Below are 26,524 nucleotides of genomic sequence, written 5' to 3'. Positions count from 1 at the left end.
TGATTTTGTGGAGGAGAAAATTCTTCCATTAAGCAATCTGGTTCGTTCATATTGAAACCCTGATGGATGAAAATAATTGACATAAATTAAAAGAAAGAAAATACCGATTTTATACTATTAAAATATGTACTTAAGAGATGACAAAAGGAAAAACATGAACTCAAAACAAAACGAAGTTAAATTAAAGAGTATTCCTGTATCTTTTGCTTTTAAGCCCTTGGAAAACCAATGGTGCACCTAAAACTCCTCTCTGACTTCAACAACAACGAGTGGTTTAATGAGAGCAAGTTTGACTCATTCCACAAAAACCTTCATAATAACTCAGGCTCTCCTAGAAAAAATTGCCCTGTGTGATACTGCAAGGCTTTAAAGTAATCCTGACTAAAGTATCCAATGCGAATTCTTTTTTTAAAAAAGATTTTATTTATTTATTTGAGAGAGAATGAGTGCACAAGCAGGGAGAGGGGCAGAGGGAGAGGAAGAAGCAAGCTCCCCGCTGGCAGAGCTCAATGCCAGGACCCTGGGATCCTGACCTGAGCCGAAGGCAGATGCTTAACCGACTGAGCCACCCAGGTGCCCCTCCAATGCAAATTTTATATTTTCTGGGAATTTCCATGAAGATCATATTTTATATGCACAAAAGCTACCCTTTTGAAATCAAATCTATTATACTTTGCCACATACAAAGCATCATTCTAAATCACAAGTCTGGTCACTTTGCTGCTCAAAACTCTTCAATGGCTCCCCATTACTCAAGGGACAGTTTAGAAGATAAGGCTCTTCATGATATGGACCATTTAATTTCCTGCTCTCAGCTTACCACTCAGCATTCTGCCTCCAAGTTCCAAATATTCTGAAACTACTTGTGATTCCAACACATATTTTCTATTATTTTTGATTCTCTGGTTATGCCATGCCCTTTTGCCTATGTAGGCAACATGGTGAAGTGTTAAGATCAGATTTCTGGGCCCCACTATCTTTATTCAAATCCTGACTCTACCAATTATTAGCTCCATGACTGTGAAAACTATCAACCCATTTGTCCCCAGTTTCCATCCACATAAAATGGAGAAAATATGTATGGCTATTGCATCTTCCTTACAAAGGTGCTACATGAGATGACTTGTATAAAGAGTCCGAGTTGAGTCTAACAGAGTAGATATAAAATGCATACTTATTACATTATCTAATAAATTTTAAAAGCATATCAATTTAAAAAGTGCAGAGAATGTTTCTTTTACCTAAAGTCTGTGTGTTCCACGTGGCATAAAATCCACCATTTTGCACCGAATGGTCCGAGTTAAAAATCACCACCAGCTGGTTGGAACCAGACTGGATTGTCCTGGGGTTTGAACTTCCACAGTACTGTCCTATTATGGGAGATCCAGGAGAACCACCGTTTCTGACAGTGACAGAGTCCCAAAGACAGGTTGCATGGGCTTCAATATCAAAGTCACTAAACGTAAGCTGCAGGAGAAAATGAGGTGCTCTGAGTTGTAAGTGAGATTAGCTACCTAAAGTTAGATAAGGTCCTCAGAAACCTTTTACTTTGTTTTAATTTATATAATTTTATATTAATGTCTTTGACTGTCCCCTGCCCTCCTCTCTTTTTCCTTACTGGGGGTTCTTTTGGAAATTTTGAGAGGGGATATTTCTCCCTGGAACTGGAGTCACTAGGGGGACCTTTTCAGTCCAGTGGGCTGGGATGCCAACTCATATCAAGAACATGATTATACTTCTCTCCTGGATGGGAATATCATATATATGTGTATACACACACACACACACACACACACACACACACACACACATACATCTTCTTCTTCTATGCTTGCAAAAGAGATTTCTTCAGTCACTGAATACTTGCAGATGTCTGTACTCTAATGAGATTTTGGGGAGAAAATGAACTGATCACAGAATCAAAACCTATTCTAATTGCTTGCTTATTTAAAGAACTCTGTTTCCACAGAGGACATGGCATTTTTGTTCTAGAACAAAGTCAGAACTCACAGTGATGGTATGGCCTTGAGGGGCTTCCAACAACCAGGAACAATGGGTCAAGCTGTCATAAGAGGCTGGATAGTTGGGGCTTGTGATCACTCCATTCTCACCCAGCTGTATTCCACCACAGTCTGAAATTAGATTTGTAAACTTCTAAATAAGATACAAGAAAACAAACAAAAAAAGCTCTGCAAAGCCAAAGGAAGTGGGTCTTACAGCCATCATACTTTATGATTTTAAAAAAGCAATCAATCAATAAATAGATGAAAGTATATAAAGGCAAAGTAAAACTGGGTGGAAGATAAGAAATAAACAGAATCTCATATAGTGTGAATTAAACAGAATCACACGGGGAAGACAGGATCATGTTTAGGACAAAGGAGAAGGAAGATAATCTGTACCAGAAATGGCGAATAATTCGATGTGCGTATAACTGACACTCTGACTAGGGACAAAGTAAATAACACTGCCTTTCTTGAAAAAAGAGACCAGTAAAAATAAATACAAGCTTGAAGAATATGATCCATACCATAACTAAAGAATTTGTCATTTGATGAGAAGCACTTATGTCTGTAGTCAACTATCAAAGTATACATTAGCATAGCAAGTTGAAGAACGGATATATCTTTACAGCATAAGATTGTCTGATTTTCCACATGAGTAATACTGTTTCTGAAGCCTAGCTCTCCTCTTTTAATCCAATAAAGAAAAATCAACTGGCAAGATGGTTAATCAATCTTATTCCCTCTCCCAATCAACTATTTGATTATAACAGAGAAATGTTAGATAAAACTACAACCAAAATATATATTGATTCATAGACAAACTTCATAGGAAAAAAAGAGAATTTCTAAAATCTAAAAAAAAAATAAGTATACTCAAATTCTGAGGGATAATCTTGAACTGAGAATATGTCAGTCTGAAAGGATGTAGAACCAAGATGTGGGCCCCAGAGGTCAAGATCTAAGGTCTTGATGGCCATGCAGAACTATGGCCTTGGACCCACACAAAAGGAAGGGCTGGAGTTGAGACTTTTACATAATGTTGAGACTCTAAAAGAACTGCCATATTAGTGAAAGGGACTAGAAAAATTCTGATGGCCCAGAGAAGCAGCAAAGAGCAGTGCTGTCTGTCTTGGACTGAATTTTCAGATACAAACTGAATGTCACAGATACATATCCAAAACAAAACATTAGCAAATAATGTCTCGTAGTATGTTCAAAACACACATCATAACCAAGTAGGGTTTATCCTGGAAATTATAGGATGGCTTAACAAGAGAAAAGTCTTTTAATATATAATTTATCATGTTAATACATTAAAAGGAGGAAAGGAGAATCATCTCAATAGATGGAGAGAAATCATTTGATAAAATCTTACATCCATTCAGAATAAAAAAAAACTGTACACTAACAATTGAAGGGACTTTCTTTAATCTGATAAGAAGTATTTATTGAAAACCCTAAGAGAAATCAATATATTTAACAATAAAGGGTCACAGGCTTTCACATGAGGTCATCCTTTCCATTTGACATGATGGTGGCCTAACCAGTGAAATAAGACAAGAAAAAGAAATGAAGTTTTGAAGCTGAAAGAAAAAAAATCATCATTGCAGAAAATATGATTGTTTATACAGAAAAACCAAAGATAATCTACAGATAAAATACCAAAATTAATAAAAGTATAGCAAAATCCCTGGGCTAGAGATCAATATATAAAAATTTGAAAATTCCTGGATATCAGCAACAACCAATTAGAAGATGTAATTTAGAATATCTCCTTGAGATTAGCAACAAAAAAATAGCTACCTAGAAGTGAATCTAACAAAATACATGTGAGATCTTTATGGAAAAGATTATTATCTATTATATTGCCAGAGTTTGAGAGCTTAATCACAAGTCTTACCTGTAAAAGAATACTCTGCATGGAATCCAACATGTTCTACACGTTCATTGGTGACGAAGTGTATCCACACCTGAGGATAAGGTGTAACCAGTGGCACTGTAGGTTTTGAAGGTCCACAAAGTCTCCACATCAGAGGCCCATCAGCATTACCTGAACAAAATAGCACACCAAATGCCATTATTTATATAGCTTTTGAGAAATATATTCAATGAATTCAGTAGGAACAAATAATAAAGAACATTTCAAGGTATTTACTGACACACATTGGAATTCTGATTTAACAGCAGATGTTTTACAACGTTACTTTCTATCTTCATCAACTGCAAAAGAAAGAGTCCCTCCAACAGAGTAAAAACAAACAAAAAAACAAACAAAAAACCCCCATGCTTTTTTAGTATAGGCATCTTTATTGTAGGTGCCATTTTGTTCCAATTTGTGTTTTCATAATTATTTCAGCATACCTAAACAGAGATACAATTAATTTAAAAAATATTTGGATGTGCCTTTTTTAAGGGAGTAAAAAATATAATGCCAACAGTGACAAAATATATCATCAAGATAAAAGTGATAATTATCTAAAATTTCAATGATTTCTTCACTGCACTTAATCAACTAAAATGAATAAGATATTCCGTACTTAGGCTAAGAACTATTGGATTTGGAGCTGAGTATTTTTATGACGATTACTTCTCACAGTAATTTGATTAACCTTTATGGAACACCTATGGAGCTCACAATTAATCTGTTCTGTATTTATTCTGTCAGACCAACATCGTTGATTTTATAAGTCAACAAAATATAGTACTTTAACTCTCTCTGAAATGGGGGAATAGGGAGAAGACTGCATTTAACTGACTGGAATTTGATATAGAGCTGCTCTGCTTAGTTCAATAAGCCAACGGTGTTTTGTTTTGCTTTGTTTTTTTATTGAAACTCAAGTTAGTTAACATACAGTGTAGTACTGGTTTCAGGAGTAGAATTTAGAGATTTAGCAGTTGCATATAATACCCAGTGCTCATCACATCAAGAGCCCTCCTTAATGCCCATCACCCATTTAGCCCAGCCCTCTACCCGCCTCCCCTCCAGCAACCCTGTTTGTTCTCTATAGTTAAGAGTCTCTTATGGTTTGCCTCCCTCTCCGCCATTATCTTATTTTCTTTTTCCTTCTCTTCCCCTATGTTCATCTGTTTTGTTCCTTAATTTCCACATATGAGTGAAATCATGACATTTGTCTCTCTCTGACTGACTTATTTCATTTAGCATAATATACTCTAGCTTCATCCACATTTTGCAAATGGCAAGATTTCATTCTTTTTGGTGGCCAAGTAATATTCCATCATATATGTACACTACATCTTTATCCATTCATTAGTCGACGGGCATTTTAAGCCAGTGGTTTTGAACCAGGTGGCAGTGGTGAGGGTTTATCAGAATCCAATGGAGAACATTCTCAAACTACAACTTCCATTTCCTTCATAAATCTTCTTTAGATTCATCTACTTAGGAGGGCCCAGATAATTTTCCTGCTGAGTCCCTTGGTCTGTGACCACAGACTTCATCAAATTCTCCTTGAAAATTCTGTCCACCATGTTCTCAAAGTCAGCATTGACTTCAGTAGCCTCCCTAGAACATTGTTACCAGCTCACTGTGTTAGTTTCTTCTGTTTTCAGCCTTCTTTAAAATAAAGTTTTGCAGTGACATGGAACTCAGTGAACCTTAAATAGCACAGATGATCTACCATGTTAGTTTACTTCTCTTTTTCAAACCAGGAAAAGAGTGCCAATGTAACAATGGAGGCAGTTTGATGGATCGCCCACGACTCAGGACTCAACTGCAAGGAAGACTAAAATGGATTCATCTTTCATGAAGGGAGATTTTAAAAAATTTTTAAGAGAACTATGGTTTACCAAGCACACCTCAGTCCATTTCTATCATGAAAACAAAGACAAACTTGACTCTTTGGGGGATAATTCCCCAAGTAGCTTCCACACACTTCTCCATCTGGTACATTGCAAGCTTCTTTTGATTTCTGAGTAGAATTCCTGTAAATTCAGGAAATCACCGATACAATTCTGACCATGCTAACTTCCAGTCCGTGAGGAAAGAAGTCTTGCGTAGTGAAAGATCATTGAGGGCCCACCTGTACTCATCAAGAGAACACAGACGGGCGGGGCGGGGGGGCGGCACCTGGGTGGTGCAGTCGGTTAATAGTCCGACTCTAAGTTTTGGCTCAGGTCATGATCTCAGGGACATGGGATGGAGCTGCCTGTCAAGCTCCGTGCTCAGCATGGAGTCTGCTTAGGATTCTCTCTCTGTCTCCCTCCCTCTCTCCCTCTGCCCCTCTCCTCCACGTGCTGTCTCACTCTCTCTCTCAAGTAAATAAATAAATCTTTTAAAACAATGAGAGAGAGAGAGAACACAGATAAGCTGAATCTCTCCTGGGTAAGGCTCACATTAAATGAAACACAGAGTCTCCTTGCAAACTCTGATCCATCTCGCTCACCGGTCACAGGACATGTTACCTCAGCTGGGTACACACAGAAAATATAGCTTTTTCTGACCAACGTTCTTTTGAATTCTGTGTAAATATATAGCCACTAAATATATAAGAAGAATACTGTGGACAAACAGGAGAACATCTTCCTTGATTGAACTCACCCACTCGGAACTCAAGGACATCAAACTGACAGTCTTGGTGACCTTCCAGGTAAAAATCCTCAAAATGAATGTAAATGGATGAATTTCCCTGATTTGGATTGCTGAGAGTCCATTCACAGTTTAAGTTTCTTGAGTAATTACTGATTCCATTATAGCCAGGAGAAGTAAAGTTTCCTTCAGGGGAATGTGTGAGGGGCCCACCGCACACTAAGAAAGCAAAAGGCAACAGAGAAAGTAAGAGTGAAATTCACAGGATAACAACATACGAGCAACCCAATAACAACTAAAATAACAACAGCAAGATTTTTATTGCTTTTGTGTTTTTTTTCTAGGTGAAGTTAAGATTGTGGGTGAAGGGCTGGCTCATGCATGCAGACTATGGAAGAAGTTTCTGTGAGTTTGGAAATATATATAAAAATAAACAACTTTATTTTCCTCTAGGGGAGATTAGGGGGATTTAGGGATTTGGCTATGCATCAGTTTCTCCTAACTTAAGCCTATTGTTCATTAATATTTAATTTAGAGAAATATCTAACCTACAGTGGTGGTCTAAGTGGCTTCTCATTAGCAATTCTCCACTTGACCCAAGAATTTAATTGGAGCAAACAGATAACACAACACCGAGTGCCAATGAACTTGCCCCTTTTCATATGGTAATGAATGTTCCTCTTATCAATGAAAGAACTTAAAGGTTTTTTAAATATTCAGTTCCACTCTTTCTAAAATTTAAAACTCTTAGGTAATAGCACCAAACCAGAAAATAAGAGAATATTTAGACCAGAAACGCTGTATCTTGCTTAATTTTTAAATACTCTGTATCAAATGTGAACCCTCATTCATTTACACTGGAAAAATATGTATACGGATGGATGACTAAGAAACAATAAAATCTGGCTATCTTTAATTAAATGAGTTACTTTTGGGGAGTCAGTTACCTTCTAAGTTGAAGGTCTCATTCAACACAAAATAATTGACCAAGGACTGCAGAATGGGCAACCAACATAATGGCAACATTGGATGGAATTGAGCCAGATTTCCCAACAGCATTTTTAAATGTTTTTAACTCACAATAGCAGCTTTCTGAAACCAGAGCATTTTTTTTTTCCTGTCTGTGATGGATTTTCTATCTAGTTATACATGTTTGCCTTATGCAGAAGATCCCAGGTGTAATTCTGATCTATGAAGGAAATAGATGGCTCCTGTGCTGTGGGTAGTAGCTGTGGGACACCCGCAGTGCCCACGATTACAACATCTTCCCTTACCTGCATCTTCGCTGGATGTGTAGGAAGCACTGAAGCCTCCATAGGGCCTCGATCCGTCAGTGAAAAACACGACTTTCATTGTATTGCCTGAAGATTTGATGGTGTTGCTTACGTTCACACTACTACACAGTTCCTCCAGCTGGGGTGAGTTACTTCTAATGCCATTGAGTATCTGTTGCAAAAACAGTTTAACCTTTAGTCACGCTGTCCATCTGACTGAGTGTTTCCTAGAAGATTATATTCACAGCCCCGATACACTTCCTTAGAAGGAAACTCTGTGCTAAAAGGAATTACTTAACAGTATGGGCTCTTCGCCCGGGGCCATAAGCCACTGTGTTACCCGAAGCACATTCTGTGGCCTCAGGGTCATTTCACTAAAATGAAAGTATTACAGTAGTGCCCTCCTGCCATGTGGTGACAAATGAAAAACTGCAGTCCTGTCTGCAGCTGGAAACCGTGCTCGAAATGGAAATTAGACCAACATGCTTACATCTTAGTTCAGAGAGTTCATCGATGGACCATTTTTCTTAACAATGTATCGGGACCTTTGATATTTGGAATGAAGCCTTAAATGTTAGTCTTTGATGACTCGAAGCATATAGTAACTCAAATATTTTTAAATGCCTTGAGAAGTAACTTTAAAAAAATCAATCTCAATATAATAGTTCTTTCCTAAGTACTTAGAGATCCAAAGCCTCAATTTTCTTATTAATTTGAATTTTAAAAAATGGGTTAGAGGCATGCTGTCTCCAAAATATTAATAATTCTAGTGATGCACATATTTATGATAGTTGCAAAGTGTTATTCGACTTCTGTGCAAAACCAAGGGAGTTTCAGGATGCCTGGTTGTTAACGTTTGGGAAAGATCCAGAAGTAACTAAAGAATAATTGACTGATTGAGTAGCTGATATTCCTCTTTTTTAAAAAGGATGTGAATCATCACGAAATAATCTAGAAATAATGATTCAGAGCCTAACATTAGGAGATATGGAGGAGAAGAATGCACTCCATAACAAAGATGTGAGCTTTTTAATTTGCTAAAATTGATCATGAAATTGAGCTCTGTGAGGGCTTCTGGTTTAAAGTGTCTTCTGACTCACAGGACCAGACACAGTGTTTCTATCACTTACTGAGCACCAACAAAATGCCAGACTCTGCTAATAGCCTACTTGCATTACTTTATTCAATTAGCACAGTACCCTCTCAGACACATAATATCATCCCTGTTTTCCAGAGTAAGACAGTAGAATTCAGAAAGGTTATGCAATTTGCTTCAGTTCAAAGAACTAGTGATAATAAAATTGGATTTAAAGCATCCCTCTGATTCCAAACCATGAAGTAATGTATAAGGAAACAGAAGATGACAAAATTTCAATAATACTGAAAACAGGAATGGGCAACATATTACCAGAATCAAAAGGGATTACCAGCAACTGCAGACTAATGGAACATGTCAGAAACCCTGATCAATGGCGGTTATCGTTGCACTAATGTCCACCCTGAGCTTAGAGTCACAATGACTAACAATTGTTCAGGCAGCCATTTATCACATGAACTCCTGTCTTTGAGGCAACCAAAGTGCTGTTTCCACTTTCCTCCTCCACTAGTGATTGTACTCAGAAACTACAACTCCCAGAAAACAATGGGACAGGAAGTAGGCATTTGAGATTCAGGACAAGCTCTGAAATTTGCTATATGCAGGAATAAAGTCAGGCACATATCTCATTGTAGTGCATGCTGGATGGTGTACCTTTGCCTCTTCTCCATCTGGACAGAGTCGATAAGCAGGTTTGGAGGAACTGTATGCTCAGGTGGCTGGATAAGGTATTAATCCAGAGGCAGTGCACTGAAGGCTGCCCTCACTCAACCTGTAGATCTCAGGAAGTTTCCCTTTGCCCTCCCTCCCTTCCTCTTTTCTCTTTTCCTTTCTTTTCTTTTTTTTCTTTTCTTCCTTTCCTTTCCTTTTCTTTTATCTCTCTCTCTTCCTGTCTGTCTCTTTCTTTCTGCCTCTCCTTCTCTTTTTCCTTCTTCTCTCTTTCTCCCCCCTCACCCCTGCTTTTTTGTGAGAAGTTCTCAAAGTGATAAAGTGTGGGCAAAGGGCAAGCCACATCCCCTTATTTACATCAGAGTGAAGAAGAAACAAAACAAACATTGGACCTATAAAAATATATCTCAAAGAAAAAGAATGTGGACATGATATTAAAGATTCATAAGAAATTAATTCTGAAAGTTATTGTTGGAGCTTTAGCCTCCCCAGGAGAAAAGTCCTGTAGATATGACATTTGTAGTTTCTCCTAATTAAGTGGTCAAGTCCCCCCAACCCAACGAAGACCATAAGTTGACAATTCCATGCACACAGAGCTTCCGAGCAGCATTTTAGTACTTCATTCTTAAATATGAATAAATAGCCAAGGGTCATTAGACATTTAAGGGTGTCTAATGTAAAAGACAGAGACCAATCAACATACGTAAATAGGAAACAGGAAATTGAAGGAAATGGACCTCAAAAGCAGCAACATAAAAATTCAAAATTATGATTACTATATTTATATACATATGGGAATATATCAAATACATATATTTTAATATACATAGTATATTCAAAAAACAATTGTAATATAAGGATAATTCCAGGTATACAACTTCTCAAAAACCTTATCGTCCATGCCCACTTCCTAATGGAGATACAAGAACATACGCCTCACCAAAAAAAGGAAATGAACCAAGACAGGATAATGCACATATCGCACACGTCATGGCGTCAGGTGTCCAGCCCAAGAGGGGAATGAAGGAGCGTGCAAAGTCGAGGGGGAAGGGAATGCCCTGCACGACAGCTGGCATCGGGCTTGCAGCTGATGGAAAAGGGCTCAAGGAAGGATATTGCTAAAGAAAATCAATGAACTGGTGGATGTGCTTTACTATACACGGTGGGGATGTAGCCCTGGAGTGAAAGCGTGTGGAAGAATCAGTGATATGTGCATAAAAAACTCAATGTAAAAAAGGACGTGATTATTGTTATTAATCAGAAAAACAAAAGCAAATGCTACCATAGCATACTACATGGCTATAGTTGTATAATCATAATAATGTAAACATTGAAGAGCAATTTAAACAAAATCTGTGACGTATGCATTTTGGGAGGAAGTTGGGGGAGTCTGAACTGTGCGTAACCCTGTGAGCATCTGTGGTGTGTGTGTGGTGGGGGTGGACTGTGAAGAGAGCTAAACCCTCATCTCCCATAGTTGCATGTGGAGAGATGATGTCTAAGACCAAAAAAAAAAAGTAGCAGAATAGGAATATTATTTTGAAATAATGACAGACACACCCTGAGAAGTAACTAAAAGAGCTGAAAGTAGATGCCTTTGGCACCTATGATTCAGAGATGGGAAAATGACAAGTAAGACGTGATCAAAATGTGTGGATAATGCTGTAAATTTTATTTTATTATTTGAGCTCTGAAACTATGACTGTTCATGTTATCTTTACTGTGGGGCATGTGAAAATTCTACTCGTAAGATTCCTCATAATCATTATATTCAATATAATCTCAATTATGGAAAGAATTTCAAAGGGAAATAAATGGTTGCATACATCAAAATTTTAGCAATGGGTAGGTAGAATTTCAAGTATTTTTTATATTTTTTATTTTTTGAACTCTCCAAAATCTGTTCAATAGGCACCCATTATGTTTATAATCAGAATAATAGATTAAAATTAGTGTGCAAATGAATTTATGCCACATTATTACAACTACATAATATATTCATTGCCAAGGAAGGATAAGAAAATGTATCAAAATATGGTATACTAGGAGTAGCTAATTTTTTCCTACTTCATGCTTCTCTATATATTTAATGGAGGGGTGCCTAGGTGGCTCAGTCAGTTAAGTATCCGACCCTTGGTTTCGGCTCAGGTCATGATCTCAGATACATATCTATAGATATAAATATAAATTTATATAGATATAAATAGATACAGATATAAATTTATATAGACATAAATATAGATATATAGAGATATATTCAGTAGAAAATAGAGGGAAAGTGTTCCCTTTAAAATAAGCAAGCTTAGTCCAAAATTCCCTGGCTTTCAAATAGAAGAAAGTACACAGGGTCCCATAGTTTTTAATACCTGATAAAAGACAACATTTCAGTCCTTCAGGTGTTAGAACTAGGGAGCAAAATCTGAAGTTTGAATATGGTCATTTTAAGGCAATACGAACTATTAGACTAACATACAAAGATGTTTTATATTTTTGAAATTCACTACCCAACAGGAGACAATTAAATTGAAAAAAAAGTATCTTATTTTTTTTTAAGATTTTATTAATTTATTCACACACACACACACACAGAGAGCTCGTGCACAAGCAAGGGGAGCAGCAGGCAGAGGGAGAAGCAGGCTCCCTGCTGAGCAAGAAGCCCTGTGCTGGGCTCCTTCTCAGGTCCCTAGAATCATGACCTGAGCTGAAGGCAGATGCTTAACCAAGTGAGCCACCCAGCTGTCCCAAAAGTGTCTTGTTTTTAAAAAAGGATAATGATAGTACTTCTATTCATTCAGTCAATAATTACTGTTTCTATTATGTGCCAGGCACTGGGTATTCAGCAGTGAATAAAACGCACAGCATGTCCTAATAGAGCGTACTTTCTGGTGGTGGGAGCAGACAATATACAGACAAACAAACAAATACATGGGGTGTCAGTTGGTGTGAAGTGCTGTGAAAGCAATAATGCAGGGAACAGGATGGGCCAGGATGGATTCTATTTAATGTAGGGTTTCAGGGATCAGGTCATTTTGAAGAGCCAGGAATGAAGAGAGAATGAAACAGGCAGCCATTGCGGAGGCACAGTCCAGAGGCCATGGGACAGGTCAGGTGGGTTATCAAACATCTTAGATTCAAGGACCCAAAAGGAAGTGAGTGAGTCTGGGTCACAGTAAGCAAAAGGGCAGGGGGGTTTTGAGACAAGATGCAGATACCCTAGGGCCCGTTGGGCCCCAGTAAAGATGGGATTTCCCTGTGAGTGAGATGAGAAGCCAATAGAGGATTTTCAAGGAGAGCAGCATGATGTGATTTGCATTTAAACCCATCACATTGGCTGCTGTGCTGAGAATGCAGGGACACAGGGTGGGAGTAAGGAGACCAGCCAGAAGTTATTAAATTAAGTCTAAGTGAGCGGTGGTGGTGGTAGCAGTGGATATGATAAGAAGTAATTAGATTCTGAATCTCTTTAAAAATACAGCCAGTGGGACTTGATTACGGATGTAACCTAAGGTGTGAGAGAAAAGACTCCAAAACAGACATCGATGCCTTTGACCCAAGCATCTGCACGTTTGGAATTGTTATTGACCGAGGTAACAAGGGCAGAGGAAAGGTTGAGTTGGGTAGAGAAATACATTAATATTAATGTATAATTAATCTAGTATATATAGCTCTCATTTCAGTGAACGATCTTCTTTCCCACCCATGGATCTCCCTTGCTTTCCTTTGTTAAGGGAAGCTAAGAATGCTGACAGCATCTCCCAAAGCATTTGACCTTGGCAACACTGAGGGCAGGCAGCCCATGCTCTCCCAAAGGAGTTGCTCAGCACCTCGGCAGAGAACAGTTAACTATGCAGGACCACTCAACTGCTTAGAACTGTTTGTTGGTGACTGTTCCATGATTCTAGTCCTATTCAACTACATGCTACCCACAGGCCATTTACCCACTTTTGCCATGTGTAATGATCATTTGCTCTTAAAATTTATCCCACCTATGACCCTGATGTACGTTGTGACAACGAATAGGCTCTTAAAACAGGTTTTACAAATAACAGGGCAGTTCACTGTGCTTTTGTTCTATCGAAAATACTTCAAATTTGTTTGAGGTACAGCTGCATGGATGGGAATATTCCCGACCTAGTTTTCTGACTATGATTTATAGGTCAATAAACTCCTTCAACAATGGAATGTAATATCCCCGACTGCACGGGACACTTACTGTCACACGCTCGCTGCTGCAGGATGGATGGGCTTCCAGACTCAGGTTGTTAAAAGTCAGGGTGATCCTCCTTCCTTCCTGCACTGTGATCCTCCACTCACAGACCCGGCCATGAAGATTTGGGTTCGGGTAGTTGGGAGAGGTAAATGTTCCCGTAGGACCCTGTAGATCCCCACCACACTCTGAAGGGGAAGAAACCCAAGAAAACTGCCAATCCAATCAAAATGATCCCTTCCACAAGAAGTGTTCCCTCAAGTATTTTCTCCGCTGTGCCACTGGACAAAATTATTGCTCTTATTTATCACTATGTGTATATGAGGACTTACAGAGAATGTTTGTATCCACTTCCTGTCTCTAATATTTAATATTTAATCCATGTTTCCACGGATGACAGTTCACTGGCAGCATTGTGTCATCATGGCCCAAGACGTATGGGGGACCAATCGATGGAGTAATCTCAAGAGTCAGAAGATTCAGAAGATTAACTATCCAGTTTCTTCAGATAAAATCTGTATTTCACCAATGTCAGGGTATTTGGAATGCTGATTCTGGCAGCTGTGGGGCTAATGCACTGGTTTTCTTAAGATGAGGAATGTGTACAGTTCTCGTCCCACAACATCTTCCAAAGCATTACTTCCTTTCTTTGGTAGCCTGTATCACAGCTGTGGTGGGACTGTTTGATGAACATCTGCCTCTCCACTAAAGTGTAAGGTCCAAGAGAGTAGGGGTCATTTTGGTTCAACAACTGTTGTAACACCAGTGCCTCGCATAGTGTCCAGCCGATCAATAATAGATAAATAGTTAACAGTGAACTTACCCTCCATGCTGGATTCAAACCGGAGTCTGAATCCTGAGGCAGTAAGAGAGCCATCTGTGACAAACCTCACCAAAGCGGTGTTGCTAGAAGTGTCTATGCTGTCCGGAATGGTATTTCCACAGTATCTGCCCAATAAACTTCCTGTGAGAGGCAAATAATCAAGTATGTCTATGTCCAGGTGATTGATTTCATTTCACCTCTACTTGAGGTATTCTACAAGTACAAAGAAAACAATAAAAGACAAGACCCTGCCCTCTCTGTTAAGAGAAGCAGGACAAACATGAATAAGATCGACATACTCATATAGATGACGATGTGTAACAAAAGCTGCAACCAATTAGGGCAAGGACATCTCAGCACAATGAGGGAGCTCATTCGGTTCAAGAGATGGTTCCAGGCAACAGAGTGAGGAGCGTCCAACTCCTGTGATTTCTAGATACGTTACCTTCTCTCTCCTTACCTGACAGGATGCCCCTCAAATAACTAACCGCATATGGCACTGGAAGGTCTCAACGGGAAGAGGATGCCTTCTCCGTGCACTGCTCTCTCAGTGTGATCTAAAAGGACAAGCTATATAACGACACCTGGGGCTCTGGTTGCCCACTGTGTGTGAGTAGGACTCCAGGGAGAGAAAAGGTGACACTGCTCAGAGCTGACTGCCCTTGCATGCAAAGAATAGATGTCGTTTTGCCTTTCTTGAAGAGAGGACACTTCAGAGGCTGAATGAGTACATGAGAAAATAAACATCCCCAAAAGACAGCAGACATATTGCACTGACCAGAGGTATGGCTTTCCCAGATCTCCACAAAGTCTTTTTCACAGCCAGAGGAATTCTGAAGGTTAAAGTCTTCAAAATGGATGGTGAGATAGTGTCCTGAGGGACCCTCGAGATGCCACTCGCAGAATAAATTGTCTCTATACGGAAGTGTTGGATATCCGCTGCTTTCAATGACACCACTTTGCCCTGTCACTCTTCCCCCACAGTGGGCTGCAGAAAAGAGCAATATTCTGTGATGAGATTTTTCTTTTCTTTTTTTTTTAAAAATTAACCAGCACATTCAAAAACTTTTAGGTGCCAATCGAATATTAATTAACATTTTAAAATTTTTGAAAATGTTTATTTAGTGTTCCCCTTATTCTTTGAAATCCACTATTGATGTAAAGAGAAACGATACCACAAGTCCAGGCCAATAATGGGAAACGGAAACTGAATGGCGTATTCCATAACATCGCATTAATCCTCCTGGGACACCATATAAGCTATTTGTTGCAAGGAAGTTTCCTTTCAAGAACCAACTGTTAGATTGGTAGGGGCTGCCTACTACCCTCTGTCTGTGATTCTGAAGACGGAGGGCCTGCTCAGCTGGAAGGGGTGCGGTGGTGCTTAGCGATACCTGCCCTTCCTGTTTTAACTGTCAAATGAATGTTTCATTGCAGTAACTGGTATCTCGGGCCTGGCAAATTACCACTCAATTCTTTCTTATCAACTGGATGTGATAGTTAGATTGAATTATACACAATTTGCCTCAGGCTACAAAACAACCTGTGGTATAGGTTTAATGTTGTTACTAGTAGGCTTTCCAACTTTTGACTGTATTAAATATGTTTGGTTAGTGTTCAGACCCACCAGATAGTAAATTCTATGTCACGGTGACCCTAATACAATAAATCTTCAGGATGCATGTGTATTGCTCATTTTTTAAAGTAAGGAAATCAAAACACTGAGGAGACATACTTGTTTTTATCTAGTGACTGATTTGGCACTAGAGACATAGGGTAAAACATTATCCATTGATGATGAGTTCAAAGTTACTGTTCTATATACAGTTATTTGCTTATATTTGAATAGTAAACCATTTTACTAGTTAAGGTGATACTATAGAGATTTCATGATAAAAGAAAGAAACAAAAATTTGATTTAACTGAATATGTCTTCACAAACAAGTTAGGAAAAAATACAAAATATTCAAGTTTACTAAAAAGAGTGGTTTAAAATGGAAAGCAAAATAAAATCTTAAATTGATAAACGACTTTTGTTTTAAACATTTACATTCCTTACTTATTTCTATCACTAAAACAATCATTACAATTATGCAGATAGAGACTTCTCTAAAAATGGTATGCTTTTTTTTAAGTTTTATTATAATTAGTCTGTCATAACTTTCTTATGAAATACAAAAAAAATGTTGTTACCTATAGCATACTTGATCTTGAACCCCACCTGAGTGGGGCTGTTGTCAGATCGGAATCTCAAATACATCACGTCTCCTGAGGACAACTGGCTGCTGGGCAAAGATCTCCCGCAAACCTTGGAAAGTACTGGTGCATTCGAATCAGCCCCATCTCGCAACTCAAGGTAATTGGATGTGCAGCTAAAGTGGAAAGAAGATTCCGTTTAACATACTTCACCAACTTTCTCCAAGAGCAATATTAATCATCATTCTTGTAGCAGAAGACACTACGACAATCACTGTAAGTGGTGTGTCGCTTGAGAATGCTACATGATATTTTTCTAACCATTATATGTTCTTTCGTTTGTAGTTCCAAAAGGCAGGTGTTACATGTACCACATCGAAGAATGCTTACTCGTCTTCCCTCCATATTCCATATTCATTTTACAAATATACAAGTCATTCTCAAATGAATGCCTAGGAATTTCAAAAAAACAGGTACTTTATTTCACATGATGAGAGGCCACATCTCACGTGCCCTGCCACCTAGACTGGTGGAGAATCCCAGCTGGAATGTTCTGTGTCCATAAAAGGGAGTGTGTGTTTACCCAGTATTTCTTAAGAAAGTCAAATAGCCACTTAATGTTCACTGAGTGGGACCGTGGCGTTAGATCGGGTGCCCATAAATAGTAAGCAAAAGCTCTTGTATCTAAGTTTGGTGCCAGACACATATTCTTGCAAATGTATACATGAAGAGAAAAAATTCAGGGTTTTTTTTCAGTCAGTATGGTTATTCTCTTTGTGTTCAACACAGTAAGGCTTACTCCCTGGTTTGTAATCCCTTAAGAATTCTCGATAAAGAGAGATGGGGAAATTGTATGGTATGGTACTTGCTTTAGTCCTTTCTCTGACACTGGTGACCCCTAGTGTCACATAACACGAATTTCCATTTGTTAAACAGGTATTTTATTATTTATGACATTGAGTGCGAGTCTGGGAAAATAAATATTCATCTACCAGAGACACTATATTTTTCCTGGGGGAGGAAGAACGGGTAACATAAATCTCAAACAGCCATCCTCTGTGTCTCTGGGAGGATGTGCGTGGCATCGGGAGAGACAATATCCGTGTACATAAACTGCTCAGCTAATGCGAGTGGCTGGCAGGCAATGTTTTCAGGCTCAAGGTGTAATGTATGTCCCTTCCCCATTTTTTAGATTTCCTGTGCTGAGAAAAGAAGAGAAATTATTCTCAAACATGACAGCTAGAGATTACTAACTCTGAGTGGGAGAAAAAGGAAATGGAAGTGACCTACTTGGGTGTTTCTTCAATATTGAATTGATCTTCAAACTGCAGCCTTATGAGCTTTCCAGGAGGAGCAGCTAGGAGCCAAGTGCAATCAGCGTGCTGGGGGTAATTGTCAGGGTGGCCGGGGGAGGTCACATACCCCGCAGAATCCATATCGTGGATGTAGATATTGCCCCCACAGGCTGGTGAGAAACACAGTTAAATCAATCGACAGTCTGGGAAAGAGGATGCAATGCCACTATTTTCTTTTCTTTTCTTTTTTTTTTTTTTTTGAACTATCGTATGTCTTTTTTTTTTTTTCAATTGAAATATAGTCGACACTCAATGTCACATTAGCTTCAGGTGTACAACGTAGTGATTTGACAAGCCTACATGATTTCACATATATGTGGAATCTAAAAAACACAAACAAATAAACACACAAAAAGCAGGAACAGACCCATAAATACAGAGAACACACTAGGAGTTGCCAAAGGGGAGGGGAGTGGGGGGATGGGCCAGATGGGTGAAGGGAAATGGGAGGTCCAGGCTTCCAGTTAGGGAAGGAATGAGTCATGGGGATAAAAGTACAATGTGGAGAATGCAGCCAACCCACCCTACTGTAAGAGCCTTGTACGGAGCAGGTGGTGGTCACAGCTGCGGTGGGCACAGCACCACGTCTAGACTGCCCGCTGGCATTTTTTAAAGTCTCTTTATCTGTATTTCCAACCTCCATTTCCTTTCATCTGAATTTATCCTCATTCTCTTTTTAGGCAAATAGACTCTGAATTTGCTATCAGGGGAGCTACCAAGTGTGTCACTTTTTAATTTGCCCCACAAAATGCTTATGGTGCACAGTGCATGTGGTGTAATATCATGGAAGCATTAATCCACATTCGCCACGTAGATAAGCACGTGAATGAAGTAGCGCTTGTAACTTCCCATTGACTGGGCAGTTCCGCAGAAAGCCGCGGAGCTGGGATCTTGATGTTTAAAAGACTAAGCAGATATGTATTTGCACAGCTCTGTGGGCACTCGCCCATTACGTTTCTTCAAGATTTAAATGCATTTGAAGAGCAAGAGATGACTGGCCTGAGTGAATTCATTAGCCAGTTTCTGGAAGAAGATAAATGAGCTTTTTACACTTCTTTTCTAAAACACCAAAGTATGTAAAAATACTTTCGTTTTATCAATAAACATTTTTTGCCAACCTCAGCAAACAATCCAGGCCAGAGTAACCTGGGAACTTACAATGCCAATGAAATGAACCTGATAAATTAATTAGCCTCACAGATACGTGGATCTGATAAACGCTCCTGACATTTATTTCTGCTGTCACCCAGTCACTTATGGACCTATCCTGAATTTTGCCATTACCCAAATGCTTCTCATCTCTGAATCCCTAAACTGTAGACTCCTCTGACTGCCTTTAACTCCCTTGCTCTTGGCCCTTCCTTTAGACTCACCTTACAAAAAAACCAATTTCAGGACTGTATGTGATTTAAACCATTTGCAGAAATCAATGCCTCCAAATGCGTGCTCTCCACTCCCAACACTGCAAGCAACTCTGCTTTCTCACAGAAATAGAACAGCTATGTAAGACTTGACTCTATGCCCTCAACCCTTATTCTCCCCACTTCTTCTTGAGCCTCAGAGCATGGCACTTCGAGTTCTCCTTTAGAGCGCGATGGAAGAAATCAGATGAGAACACTCCCTCAATTTGTTACCACCCTTAAGAAATTTATCTGCATCTCTGCCTCCTTTATCTTCCCCTGCACACTGTCTTCCTGTACATCGGGTCAGCCTCCCACTCCACTGTCTCCTAAGGGACCGTGCTCTATGGAGGCCCTCCCCTTACCCTGTGCTCACACTCTCTCTCCCTCCCTGTCCCCTCCTCTCCCCCTCTCTCCTCCTTGCTCCTGGCATCTTCGCACTCATCACATGCTCAAGTCAGTTATAGTCACATTCTCTGCTCTCACTGCCCTCTTTCCTCCTTCCCCCTTCACCTTTCAACCCCATCAAAGCACTCTTGTTGCCTCACAGTTGTGTACCCAAGCATCTTTTTCATCTTTATTTTATGTCCACAACATTTAACCTGGTTGATCACATCTCTCTCTTTCCATTTTTGTCCCCCAGCTGCTTGGACACCGAGCTCTCCTCCTCCTTTTAGCTCTCACACCATTCCTCCTTTGGTCCCTGGGTGCCTCTTTCTGTTTCCCAGACACTGGAAGTTTGTACCTCTTCATCCCCGTCACCTATTTCACCCATCCCCCAACCCCCTCCCTTCTGGCAACCACCAGTTTGTTCTCTATATTAAAGAGTCTGTTTGTTTGTTTTTTAGATTCCACATATATGTGAAATCATATGGTATTTGTCTTTCTATGACTGGTTTATTTCACTTAGAATAATCTCTAGGTCCATCCATGTTGTCACAATGGCAAGAGTTCACTCTGTTTCCAAGGCTGAATAATACACCATTGTGTACATATATATATATATATATATGTATGTATATATATATAATATATATACACCACATCTTCTTTACCCACTCATCTATCAATGGACAACAGGTTTTGAAATCAAAAGAACTTTAAGTCTATCTTCCTCTCCCACTCCCCTGCTTGTGTTCCCTCTCTTGCTGGCTGTTTCTATCTCTGTCGAATAAATAAATAAAATCTTTAAAAAAAAAAAAAGAACTTTAAGTCTAATCACAAAGGCAGAAAGATAAGGAGGAGGTAATGGCCATACCATTCTCATAGAAAAAGAGGGTCCACAAAGGAATAAAAAAATCCCCTTAGTATATCTGATTTACCACCAAATATTGGCTTTAAAAATGTAATTTAAGACTGTAACTCAAGACTCTATCATGGGAAAGTAGAGTTCTGTGGGATGAGCTGATATCTACTCAGTAGACACAAGGCACTGCTACTCTCTGAAGCCTCAGTGACCGGTGACATTCTGCCCACACAGGATTCAGCAGCTGAGCTCAGCAGAGAGATAGGGTGAGATAACAGACTCTTCACCTATAAAGTAATGGTGCTGGTATTCACAGAGCTGTCTTTCAGGGCTCTTTCCAAGTGCCAGAGCTGTATGTAGTGGGAAGTAACAGAAGTACATTCCCTGTGATCATGGAACCTGCTCAAGCTATTAGACGATTTCCTGTGTCATCATCTTCCAGAATAAAGAAATTATGCTGACATTTAAAAATCTCATATTTTAGAGACTATGCAGTAAAATATATGGTTTTATATAGATTAATATGTTTTTAAAAATATATTCAGGAATCTGGGATTGAGGTCATATGATTATCCTGAAATCCGTATTATCTAATTTGGGGGGAAGCAAAGATTTATTCTCTACTCACATTACTCTCTCTTTTGAAATTATGCTTATTTACTTATTTATTCAATTAAACATTACATAAAAATAAATGTCACAAAATTAAGTCATTACAGTAGAATTAAATATAATTTTAATCAAGTGTAATTAAGTAAAGGTAATTAAGTAAAGATCACCACTGTAATATATAATTAAAGGGTATAATAGAATCAGAGGAATATGTGTTCATTTTAAAAGAAAGCATACAAATGATGATAAAACAATGTAATTATCATTCTTACAATGTTTCCATAACTGAATGTAACTTATAATTAGACATTTTATAGTAGAAAGGACTAAGAAATTTCAGGGTATCCTTAAAATCAGTTTAATTTATCCTCATGGAGAATTTTACTTTGTTCATTCTCTTGGTAAGTAGGCTTGGAAAGAATCTAAGCCTCATTTTACTTATCTGTAGAATGGGAATGATATCAGCCTTAAAAAGTAGCCATGATGAGATACTGAATATATCAAGCACACAGTAAGTACCTGAAAACAGGTAGCTGTTCTTGTTAAATTACTTATTACTCTTAGTTTAGAAAAGAAAACTTAACATATTTTTTTCCTCGAAATCTATTTAAACAAGGAAGACCAAGCAACTGCAGGAAAAATACAGGCATTAGGCTCTGTGAAAATACTTACCTAAACTCTTTGCCTCATATTTGATCTTAAATCCTTGCCCTCCATTACTACCATCAGAAATAAACTGAACAAACATTTGATTATCTGAGGTGAACAGAGTGGACGAAGGATGACTGCCACAAAAATGACCATTTCCTCCATGGAGACCCAAGGGTGGAGAATAGATATCAGGTCCATTTTTCAGCTACGAACACAAATTAAAATTGCATAAATTCCTTCATATTGGAAGCGCCCAAGTCCCATCAATTTATGTCCCAGGAGAGAAGAATCATCATTTTCTTTTTTTTGAATGAAGACTGCAAAGATAGTAATTAGAAAAGGTAGCAAGCATGACCTACCACCAAGTAATCCCCCTGGCTGCAAGAAGAATCTCCATTTGGAATCCAGAAGGGCTGTTCAAAATGGACAGCAATGGTCAGACCACTCTGAACCAGGATGTGCCAAGAACAGTTGAGGTTGGGACTGTAGGTCTCCGGATACTGAGGGGATGTGATAATCCCTCTGTCTGCATGCAAATATCCACCACAACCTTTCCAAGAAGAAACAAAGGTAATTTACTTAAGTGATATTTACAATGGGATTTTTATACTTTTCTGTTTTTCTTGAGGATTTTTAAAGTGAAGGCAATAGAAATGTGGTTTGAAGTAACTGGGACCAAAGTATAAGAAATGATTAGCCCAACAAGCTTTTTTTGAGAACACGACAGGATACTCATTTTGTGGTTTTTCCTAAGATCAGGATACAGAAATAAGCAACAGAGACAAATTACTTTCAGAAGCTTACTTTATAGATGAGTAAGACATAACAATAAACACATAGATAATACGTGGGATGAGGATAAATCCTACAAAGAAAAGTGAATAGGGGGAGGGAGAATGGTATCGTATTGTCTGGGGAAGTTAGAGAAGGCCATTACAGTATCACCTGAACAGAGACCTGAGGAAATGAGAGGTCAAGCTGTATGGCTTTGTGAGAGAAGAGCATTCCAGTTCAGAAAACACTTGGTGTAAAGGCTTGAGTGGTACATTATGTAAGTCAGAATTAATGAGGCATAGTGAGTGATCCCAAAGGAAGTAGGGCTAGGTCATGCAGGAAACTGAAAGGACTTATTTTAGGTAAGAGAGGAAGATATTCAAGGGTTTTGAGCATCAGAATGGCATGATCTGACTTAGATTTTAAAAGCATCGCACTGTCTGCGATACCTGGACTGTAAGGGGGGGCAGGGAAACGCACAAGCAGGGTGTCCAATAAGGAGGTGACTGCCTGAGCCCGTGGAGAGATGATAGGGCCTGGACTAGGGGGTAGCAGGAGAAAGGTAGGAAGTGGTTGGGCTCTAGATATATTGGGAAGGTAGAATCATGGTGATTTGTTCATAGTTAGGATGCAGGCTGTGAGAGAAAGAGAAGGATCAAGAATGACATCAAGATTTTTGGCTCGAGCAACTAGAAAGAATGTACTTTCCATTTATTAAGATTTTAAAGAGTGTGGAATGAGCAGGTTTGGAGGGTGGAAGGGGGTGGGAACCAAGAGTTCAGGTTTCGCATGTTAAATTGGAAATACCTCCTAGACACGCAGCCATCTAGCATGTAGGTGTGCACACACGCACGTATATACATTTATGCGTGCACACATACATTTGTCATACACATGTACACGAGAGAGAGAGGTCAGGAGCTGAAGAAGAGAGTGGATGGAGGGAGCAGGCATTAATTTGCCAGTTGTCAGGGGCTGGGCAGCTCAACGAGGGAGTGCAGCGAGTTCACACAACTACTTAAATCACAGGTGGAAATTTATCTTAGGTCTGTCTAATTTCAAAGCCCATTCTCTTAAACCACTATGCAGCCTGCCTCCCTGAGCGTGAAGAAGATAATTTATCTTCCATTGTTCTCCAATCTCTAAAAGACATATATAATAGTGCAGGAAATATTAGATAAATTTTTAATGTCTATATCGAGAGTCTCCTTTAAAATTATGCTTTTTGGTTAAAAGCATGAGCGTCTTTCAATGTTCCATATTTCATGGACTACTTCTTTAATTTTAATCTTGTTGGGTTTAAAGTTATTACTGGACTTCCCATTTTATCAGGTTTTGAAAGTCTCGATCATACTGCACATGATCGCCTCCCACACATTGTGCACATTCTCTGACTCATCAAACTCATATTTCAAGAGAACTGAACTCTTCCAGCCAATCCTCCAATGAGTGATTTAAACCAAGAACTTTCTGAAGATATCTTCTATATTCCTTTGTTCACTTCTTAGATTGAAGATTACTCTGACTTACCGTTCCTTCGATGTGTTATGGATAAGTGCTCTCTACTTCTGTTCTAATTGAAGCCCTCAGCTAGGCTGAAAATTTTTTTAGAGATCTCATTCTTATGCCTACCAGGAACACACCACCTTTTGTGTGTGTGTGTTGTGGGGGGGAGGCCCCACTCAGAGACCCGAAGGCAGGGGATCCTTTTGTAGCACTCAACCACAGTTTTTTGGATCAGACTCACTACCTGACATAGGACAGCCATCCAGAGGCTGGGCAGAGACCCATGTGAAAAATAAGCAGAGCATATTAGGGAAAGAGAGAGAGGGAGATGATGAGGTGAGATGACATGATATTGATAAAAACAAAACAAAACAAATAAGAAAAAAATCTGAACATATTACTTTTGTGAAAGGACGCGTTAAAGCCCGCTCCGGTTACACTGAAGTCTGAGGTGAGCCGGAGGAACATGTACTCTCCAGTGGAGCGGATGGGTCCAGGGATCTCTCTGCCACAGAGAACTGCTAGCTGCGGGGCCAGGTTACTGTCTCCTACAGCAAAGAAAGGAAATGTCAGTGGCAAAATATGGTGTCTTCAGAATCTCCTCTACCATTCTTTGCAACCCAGACTAAGCAGCTCATACATTTTTCTCAGAACATCACCCTTCCTAGGAGATTATGAGATTCTCAAATACAAGGACACTCCAGGGGTTACATCACTCTGGCTCCAGCTCCTAATTGTGCTGTCTACCTTCTGCTTTACCCTTTATGTTAAAGTCTCCTTTGACAGTTCCCACTGTCTTTCTAAAAACTGGGTAACAGTTCTTCCTGGCGCTAAAACTCAAAATCAGGGTACATGGGGGTTGGAAAATGGCAGAGGAGCAGTGCCGACGTGTATGTTAGAGACTCAGCTAAATTACTCTGATCACTGAAGGTCAAATATCTGAAAGAGAAGAAAGATTGGTTCTTCAGCCTCAGATCCTACACTAATGTCGTAAGGTCATTTGCCAAGAGGTGTGCAACGTTTATATGACCTTCTCTCAGCTCCAGAGGGTTTTTTAGTTGTGACCGTTTTGTGGGTTTTTAGATTTTTCATTTGTTTGATGTTGTTTATTCTTTTTACTATTAAAAGAACACACTTACGTCCACCTGTATGGAGGATGAGAAAAGACAAGTTTCAGCAAGTGTGCCTTCCAGGGAGAGAGGCAAAGGACAACTGGTTCACCTCATGGTTCTTTTTCCTTTTTCCTACTCTTGGATATAAGCAACTTGGAACAAACACACAATCAAAGCCAGAGTGGAGCAAAGGAAATTATAGGATATTTGGATTCCTTGGCTGGGAAAATACATGGTTTTCTTCTCCCTCTAAGGAAAATGCTTAATAAACTTCAAGCTTATAAAAATCGAAAATAGACTATGAGACGTGAGGAAATGTGCCCCTGTAACACAGCCAGCAAAATGAACCCCTTTGACATTGATCACCACCTAAAACTCACTCATGATTAACTACTGCAGAAAACAGGGTATTGTCTGGGATTACAAATGCAATGGCATAGCTGTAAGGAGGAGATGCTTGAAAGGTATTTGCAGGGTTTCTGACCTCTGGAAATGTTTGTGTTTTTTATAATTCAAAGTTTCTCTCTCTAACTCCTTTTGCGCTTGCTATCTTTGCTGTGATATTTTGCTACACATTTTGCCCCAAATTGTTTTTGTTGACTTATTCTCTAATTGTCAAAATTACAAAATTTTGAAGTTTATTGTATGTTGTTATTTATATCATAGGTGCATATTTTCTCTCTTAGTGAGACGGGGTAAGGTCTACTGACTTTTATTTCTTTTCTAAACTTCACCTCAGACTGTCTGATGAAACAATGCTTATCTCTAAATAATTATTTATTGGTTACCTAACTGATGAGCTGGTAGATAACCCAATAACCACACGATGGTTTGTTTCTCTCCCCAGTATCCATAATAAGGTAGAAATACTGAGGTATTTCTAGAACCTTCCACAACTTCACCATGTGGATTATGGCAGGAATGAACCTGATCTTTAAGGAAAGGAGAAAATCAAAGGTAAAGAACCAGGGCTACAAGGTAGTCTGGTGATTCTCCTTCTAGTCAAGACTCCTCATTTTAAAGATGTGGAAACTGAGGCCAAGATTACCAA

At 39.1% G+C, this 26,524-nt stretch overlaps 1 protein-coding gene across 1 annotated transcript in view; it reads right to left on the bottom strand.

Annotated features, from left to right (window-relative positions):
• Window positions 1–26,524, bottom strand: part of CUBN (cubilin) — a 257,006-nt gene that overhangs the window by 63,790 nt on the left and 166,692 nt on the right. Inside the window, exons 41-53 of the mRNA XM_045787715.2 lie at window positions 24,763–24,909; window positions 22,441–22,631; window positions 22,103–22,286; window positions 18,108–18,282; window positions 16,815–16,993; window positions 15,400–15,609; window positions 14,622–14,762; window positions 13,805–13,986; window positions 7,827–7,998; window positions 6,565–6,771; window positions 3,907–4,056; window positions 2,011–2,132; window positions 1,242–1,467 (exon numbers count right to left, since the gene is read on the bottom strand). Coding sequence (XP_045643671.2) covers window positions 1,242–1,467; window positions 2,011–2,132; window positions 3,907–4,056; window positions 6,565–6,771; window positions 7,827–7,998; window positions 13,805–13,986; window positions 14,622–14,762; window positions 15,400–15,609; window positions 16,815–16,993; window positions 18,108–18,282; window positions 22,103–22,286; window positions 22,441–22,631; window positions 24,763–24,909 — 2,286 coding nt within the window. The remainder of the gene's footprint in view (window positions 1–1,241; window positions 1,468–2,010; window positions 2,133–3,906; window positions 4,057–6,564; window positions 6,772–7,826; window positions 7,999–13,804; window positions 13,987–14,621; window positions 14,763–15,399; window positions 15,610–16,814; window positions 16,994–18,107; window positions 18,283–22,102; window positions 22,287–22,440; window positions 22,632–24,762; window positions 24,910–26,524) is intronic.

This window comes from Ursus americanus, chromosome 31, assembly GCF_024610735.1.
Source record: "Ursus americanus isolate L20-20 chromosome 31, mUrsAme1.1.p, whole genome shotgun sequence".
Classification (NCBI taxonomy): domain Eukaryota; kingdom Metazoa; phylum Chordata; class Mammalia; order Carnivora; family Ursidae; genus Ursus; species Ursus americanus.
The sequence above is the reverse complement of the archived record's forward strand: the minus strand, read 5'-3'. Positions and strand labels throughout refer to the sequence as shown.